Source organism: Botryllus schlosseri, chromosome 2 (assembly GCF_051294905.1).
Source record: "Botryllus schlosseri isolate E-star chromosome 2, Bs_hap1, whole genome shotgun sequence".
Taxonomy (NCBI): Eukaryota; Metazoa; Chordata; class Ascidiacea; order Stolidobranchia; family Styelidae; genus Botryllus; species Botryllus schlosseri.
In genome coordinates, this window is record NC_137237.1 from 24,352,062 (window position 1) to 24,359,870 (window position 7,809).

At 40.4% G+C, this 7,809-nt stretch overlaps 2 protein-coding genes across 4 annotated transcripts in view; one reads left to right on the forward strand and one right to left on the reverse strand.

The window, feature by feature from the left end:
- LOC145456744 (NACHT, LRR and PYD domains-containing protein 3-like) overlaps positions 1 to 7,809 on the reverse strand; it is an 84,154-nt gene that overhangs the window by 63,087 nt on the left and 13,258 nt on the right. For 2 of the 3 annotated variants that reach the window (XM_080334855.1, XM_080334872.1), the window contains exon 1: positions 7,065 to 7,527. In XM_080334855.1, coding sequence (XP_080190981.1) covers positions 7,065 to 7,266 — 202 coding nt within the window. In that variant the 5' untranslated portion in view covers positions 7,267 to 7,527. The other variant, XM_080334864.1, reaches the window with a different exon arrangement.
- The window catches only part of LOC145456913 (uncharacterized), a 185,142-nt gene continuing 183,067 nt past the window's right edge, over positions 5,735 to 7,809 (forward strand). The window contains exon 1 of the mRNA XM_080335057.1: positions 5,735 to 5,950. The gene's annotated coding sequence lies outside the window, so the exon portion shown is untranslated. The remainder of the gene's footprint in view (positions 5,951 to 7,809) is intronic.

A 7,809-nucleotide genomic window follows, 5' to 3' on the forward strand; every position in this document is an offset into this window, starting at 1 on the left:
ACCGAATGATTTATATATATATATTTTTTTAGGGTCTGGAGGGGCCGCAACCAACCTCCCCCTGTAGGGTTTGCCAGGGTGCTTATGTGGTTTCTGCGCATATTGGGGGTAAAATTGCACAACTCGACAACCACTGATCGTAAAGTCGTGATATATAGCTCAAAAGCTGCCAAAACATCATGTTGCTATCTGTCTTAAGAAGAAAGTTTTCTCCATTGTGGACACAAAACGAGTTGAAGCCAAAAAAAGTAAAATATTGAAGCAGGTTAATGGCGGGATTAACTAAGTTACATGTTAGTGTGATTTACACAAGATCAGCTAAATAAATCAATCTCATTATATAAGAGCTGTTACTCCAGTTTTTAGAACAGGCCTGCGGGCAACTCATCTAGTACTTGCGGGCTACCTTAGGCCCGCGCTGGTGACCCCTGATCTAGCATATGGGGCACGAGAGAAGCACTGTGATGGCAATATGCCGCTCAAATGAGGACATAGGCCTGCAAATCCTAATATCCAAGGTTAGAACGAGAACTAAGGAAGTGCGATTCGACTTTAGTAAAATGCGCCAAATTGGAGCCAACGCGCCAAACATTATTTTTCGCTGCCAACCGATTTTTTAAAGTGCCAAATTTCCGAAATTTGGCTCTCAAATGCGCCAATTGGCAACACTGCAACGCGCTGTTCTCAATGAATCAAGCACGTGTAGTTGTGAAATACAATAAACCATCCATTCGTCACAATGAAGAACCAGTAGCGTATGGCGCACTCATTTAAGGGTGAAATTCTGCGGCAACAGGGCGTTCTGCAACGGTAGGTCTATAAAGTAGGCTAGAAGCTCTAACTTATCAAATGACAAGTTCACCGGCAGTGCAAAATCTACGATACTGAAGAAATGCAGGTTGTAAAAAAGTTTTCACTTCGTGAAGAATTTTGACATTTTTTGACTAAACGCTGCAATTTTGTCAAAATATTGGCTTTTTTTCACATAAAAAAATCGCCCTAGTGATTCCCAAAATAGGCGCCAACGCCCCTGGAGTTGCCGGAGGGCAAGATGGAGCTATCGCTATAATTCGGGCGGTAGAATGTATCTGACGGGTAAGGCGCTTGTGCTTCATTTCTTTTCCAAGGGGTGCCAGCTAAGAAATGTTGGGAAAAGACTGATCTGAAAATACTTGCGTGTTATATAGTCACCATGGTCCACTGAATTTCGTACTGGAGTTCTGTATAGTTTTTGTAGAGGCCTGGCTATACCGGTCCTATCTATATCAGGGGTTCACAACCTTTTTGGGCCGTGGCCGAGACATAGTCCTACTTAATGTGCGGTAATCGTCGGCGCCACTATGCCTTATTATCCTTGCTATTCATATTAAAATCTAGACCACTAACGACATGAATTCGCGCGAAGCGCAAATGAAACTTTCAAGTTGAAGAAGTCTCCTCCTAAAATACGACTGACAAAATAAATTTTCGCTTCCTTCGAGCTCTCCCCATTAGAAGAGTTTTTGGTGCGACAGTTACGACAACGGTAGCCCATATAGCTCTTGTTACTCAAAAGATTTATGCACTGCTCTAAAGCCTCAATACGTTACTATTCGTTGCTATGGAGCGGTATACTTCCACATGAAGTTGATAATTGATATAACAGGCTACATTCAATTAGGATTATTTTGATGTTACAACATAGCTTTCAATACAGCATCCATTGTAAAAGAATATATAGTGAACTCGAAAACTTTTCGGGTGCCTCTTTTCAAGAGTTAGCGGCACACTAAAAGGTATTTAAACAGATCTGAATGCAAAAACCAAAAAGGCAAAGTATGACGCAACAATTAAAATCACAGACCATGAAATTCGCAGTGTACCCATGGCAGCAATAACAAACCAGAAGTATACGGACATGCGGTACTATAGTTGCCAGTAAACTCGGCCCGCGGTAAATTCGGCCCATGACCTCGGTAAATTCGGCCCTCTGAGAATATTTTATTAAAATGTATTATCTACCGTTAACATGAATTAATTACATAATTATACTATTATTAGGTGATTTGGATGTCAGGGCATGCGTAGATCGCGTGATCACGGGAGATAGCGCAGATATTCACGGGGACCGAATTTACCGAGGGCCGAATTACTCGGTAAATTCGGCCCTCGGAGAATTTTGTTTAAAAATGTATTGCCGGGGCCTACGATAACGTAGGCCCCGGTATTACCAACTATTAATGTGAATTAATTGCATAATTATATTATTATCGAGTGATTTGGAGGTAAGGGTATATGCGTATATCACGCAGTCACGGGAGATAACGCGGATATTTACGGGGCTGTGAACTTCGCATTTTATATTTTACACATTTCAGTGTTGTAAATGGCACATTGTCTAGTTATTGTGCATCATAAACTACAGTATGTCATGAGAAATAATTATGTTGGTAAGGTCTAATGATAAACACACCTCAAACGTGCTGCAAAGATTCAGGCAGGTCTCAATACATCTTGCGGCGATGGTGTTTTCGTAACCGAGTAAACGAGTGACTACCAAGCTCTGCCGCAGCTTATCAAAAACATGAAGACTTGCCTTTATAATCAAAGACGCTCGCATCGATATCTCAAATCTAAATCTGAAACGAGTTCTGGACGTTCTTATACCAAGAAGTGTAGGATGAAAGCATGCGATGTAGACACCATTGCCAGTATGAAGCAACAGGTTGTGATACCAGCAATATAAGTTGAACTTCAGTGCTGCCAGCTAAAACTGGTGCGGTTGAACGTTCTTTATCCATTCTCACCAAGCTACTTCATAAGACAGTTTCTACCATTTCATTATATACCAATATTTAGGTGTTTTTCAAACGATATCAATTTCAATAAATGACTGACTACCAGAAAATGTGGCAAAGTGACTCATTGTACCACAGTAAATTTTGACATTTTTTACAATAATGCGTGTTTTAACTACGTTGGTCAAAATTTTATTAAAATAACTTTTTATAATCTAAAAATTGTCTAAACTTTCTATTTTTTAGGAACAATTTTTCACTTTTGCGTCAGAAAATGATCGCTCTAATGATGACATATTTTAATTGTCAGATTCTCGCTCAGATTCATATTTTCCATTATTCTGCATAGGGGTGTACAACTTTTATGCCAACGCTAAAAGGGTTTACCATTGCGAAAAAGGTTGAAGACCACTGTTCTAGTGGCGTCAATAGGAGCTTCAAGAAGTTTGATTGATCATACTAAGGGGGCGTGTGGCCTCGGTGGGGTGGCTGACGAAGTGCTGTTTCGCTCCTGACTGGGAGCGTATGGACGAGTTAGGGTTCTGGTTAAAATCATTTTACCCGTGATTAAAATTGATGGGAATGAATGGGATGAAAATGGGATGAATGACGACCACGTCAAACAAGGCGATGAAGGATAGCACTTAAACTTTAATAATGTGGGGCTGTGAATTATCATCCAGATAGCTGAAAACGTTCGACCTATATGTGGTAATGATAGCGGAATACGTTTAACCTGTATGATAATGATGGGTCGCCAGAATCAATACTGATCTGTTCTAGTAGCGAGGAAAAATGTTGAGTCAAATCGGGACCATCCATAATAGTTGCATCTTCATGTGGATCGATGGAGGGGTTTCTGCCAGCAAACTGGATCAGACATGAGGGAATCTTTCGAATTCGGTAGACACTCCGGATTGCGCTTCGTTTGCGGCATCCCACCAGTGCCTCGGAAATAGCAGCAGCATGTCGCAGACAACTAACTAGTATCCATAACAAAACGCTAACATATTGATTGACTATCGCTGTTTGCATTTTTCCCATCTGTCTGTCAAATAGCTGAACTATACCGGTGACAGTGACTAGATACTATCTCCGGTTTATATAAAATGTACATGGTGGTCCGAAAATAAACCACATTCACGCATCTCGTCCGAAAATTCGAAAAAAAAATACTCAATAAAATCAAAATAGTAAAATTAAAATAAAAAATCAACGAAAAAAAACCTGATTTAAACCAGAATCCTAGACGAGTAGTGTGGCATGGATATGTCATCACGAAATAAAAAACACCCACAGCAATAAAGTGGTGATAGCGACTTGGATCAAGATAGATCAATTTTCCCAAAGAAAGCGCCAGCTATATTGGGCGATGGGGTGGCGGTGAGAGTAAACATTGGCAATATACCCTGTGGGAAGCTGTTAATAGTTCTCTCTGTGCACCAAAGTCATATTTATGAATATGTGACCACGACGCCCGAGGTCGCACAAGAGGCATTCAATTATAGGTAACTGAGCTATGAATAGATACGCAACACCCGTCGTCACGCTTGCTTGCCCGGAGGTGATTACTACTCCGCAATCTGAACGCAACATAATTGCTAATCCCATAGCTGACGACCCGCGTGCTCAAATTCAATAAAGTTGATCTTAATTGAAAGTTACCGTCTCACTGATTCCGAAAATATACATTAAAATCTAATCGGGGCAATGGAATCCCCTTGAAATACACCTAAAAGTTTGAAATTCGGCATTGTTCTGAACAATCGCAACCACGCAAGGGCCATCGTTATGGTCATTGTGTTGCGTCGCTGCGATTGTTTAGAACAATGCCGATTTTCAGACTTTAGGGTGTATTTCCAGGGAGTTTCATTGCCCTGATTGGATTTTAATGTATATTTTCGGAATCAGTGTGGCATTAGCTTTCAAATAAGATCAACTTTATTGAATTTAAGCGCGCGGGTCGTCAGCTATGGGATTAGCAATTAGGTTGCGTTCAGATTGCTGAGCAGTAATTACCTCCGGGCAAGCAAGCGTGACGACGGGTGTTGCGTATCTATCCGTTGGTTAGTTATCTATAATTCAATCGAAAATCGCCACCAATGACCCCGCAGACTCTCATTGTTATGAAACATTGAGTTTCTAACTAACCAAATAAGGAACAGACTAATTGCTAATTGACACGCATTGATCGCAACTGATGAGCACACATTCAAACCCATGTACAACAGAGCGGGGCATGGACCGGAGCCGGTCTAATTTCTTCATTTTTAGCCGGACCCGGGTCGGAGTCGGATTCATATTTTTCCGATGCGACCTGAGTCGGATCAGAGCCGGATCGTACTTTTCTGATATCGGTACTTCGGCAGGTCGCATTATTGTAACATCTGGTTCGTGGTACCGAACTTGAATATAGCTTTCAATACAACATCCACTGTAAAAGAATATTTACTGAACTCCAAGACTTTTCGGGTGCCTCTTTTCAAGAGTTAACGGCACACTAAAGGGATTTAAACAGATCTGAATGCAAAAACCAAAAAGGCTAAGTATGACGCAACAATCAAAATCACAGACCATGAAATTCGCATGGTACCAAATTGATTCGGTCAAAAACATGCGCAAATGAACGCACGGAGCTCGCACGTCAGTGCAAATTGGCTGCCAAAACAGACTGCTATGACGATTACCAAGCATATGCTTCGTCAATTGGTCAGCATCTGAGTGAATACCTCGCCTGTGCACAGCACTATAATGACATTATGTTCACTGTCATTGCGCTGCATATCTTTGTTTCATTTAAAAGTGTTGGAGTCTGCTTTTATTCAGTTGACCAAACCTATTTTACGCAGACAAAAAGATTTCCTCTATAACCTACAAATTTCTCATTAGTGCGTGTTGTTTCGTGCGTGTAACTGTTTATTTACAAATGGCGTTGCTACTTTAGTACCGGGTTTCCAGTAAACTCGGCCCACGGTAAATTCGGCCCGGTAAATTCGGCCCGCGGTCACTTCGGCCGTCGGTAAATTCGGTCCTCGGTAAATTCGGCCTGGGCCATGGTAACAATAACAGTTACAATAACATTAAAAACGTTTTTGGCTTAGAAACAGGCATGTTTTTACATGAAAAAAAAAACAATATTTTAACGAAATCTGGCCCTATGAAGAATACCAGTGGTTACAATATGTATTATGGTAGAAATAATTAGAATATTTTGTAGTACAACGATAGATGCTTTCCTACATTCTTGGGTAGAAAGTGCACGTCCTTACTAAGAACCTTGTCAAGAACGTTCAACAGCAGCAGTTGTTGGCCGACAACACCCAAGTTGTGCGTACACTGCTGGTGCTGGTGACACACCGTGTTGCTTCATTCTGACAATGTTGTCTACATCACAATTTTTCATCATGCGCTTCTTAATATAAGAATGATGCAATGCAAAAGAAGTCTTTCTTCAGTTAGGATATTGCGGTACATTGACCATAACACCATGTCTACCTATTATTTTTTTTTACCGTTTATGATTCACAATGAGCAGACGATTAGCCGTTTACAACGGTAGGCCAATAAAATAGGCTAAAAGCGGTAAAATATCAAATTATAAGTTCACCGACAGTGCTAAATCTACGATACAAACAAAATGCAGACGTCAAATTTTTTTTAATTTTATGAAAAATTTTGACAAATTTTGACCTAACGCTGCAATTATGACAAAATTTAGACAAATTTTGACATGTCAAAAAAAAAACGCCCTACTAATGACATATATTTGGGATCCCCAATCTACGTCATCCGATTTACCATTAGAGCTGAGGGAGGTGAGGGCTTCGAAATTTAGGGAACGTTTATGATATTACATGGTAATTACTTTGTTGCATGTTACGACGAATGCGCCGTCATCGAAACCGCCGACCAATTCTTGATATCATGCGTAAAACACGAATGTCATCGGTCGTTTTTTAATAAGTCATTCCAATGAGTTACATATTCCTTTGACCGTACGTAACCTACGTACCTAGTTACCGTTTGATTTGAATTACCTGAATACCGTGGCGCACATGGCCATAAAGGGCGATAAGCTCCACGTGAATTTTCATTTATCATATTAATATTATTGTTCTTAATGATAATAATTCGAATTAAAATTTATATTTACTCACGAAATTATTATACACCTCCCTCGAGGCCGCTACCCCCCCCCCTCCAATAGGAAATTTGGGATGCGGCAGTTACGGCCTGTTCCCAGCAACCATGATATCCCATTATTTCATTAAAGCCTTCGTTGCTCACTTTGGCTGGATGAGTTTGCCTCGCCACGTGCATTTGTTTTGCTTTCCGAATTGGATGGAACTTCATCTCTCTTGGATATTGTCTCGGATCCTTGACAATACGAAATCATCGAAATATTTACTATAAGGCTACCAGCAATGATGAAAAATTTGACCAGGGAAACTATAAAAGGAAGAAATTGAAAAGTATAGTCAAGTGACATACATAAAAAATCTCGGGTGGTTTATCATTACGACGTCACTGTTTTTGGTCGCCACTGTTCGCGTGGACACGATTTTTGCTCGATGCAGAAAGGTGGAAGAGTCATTGATATAGCTGAATATTGTGCTGCACAAGTTAAATAATTTTTGTAGATCGGTGGGGACAGCAATACAAGATTTTTGACACTCACACCGACATAATATACTTTTCGCAGCTTCATCTTGTTCAGGAAATGGATTATAGAAAAACTTTACAGTTCATTCAGTGATTTCCTACCTTGATTGGGATCTTCTTGCCTGTGGATGATAGCAGTCGTAGTATGACCAGTCATCTCATCGCGTTGACGCTGTTCTCCGGATTCTATGACGGTGCCCGGGCCGTTTATAAATGTCTGGTTATGATGAAAACTTTTAACCGATTTGATGGATTCACCTGAATATGAATGTAAACTCATAGTGATACATATAGATATCGCGTACATGTGAGCAGAAATCGATATATGCTTATGCACACTCCAGGGCTTTGGGTCACTCATAAATTTGAA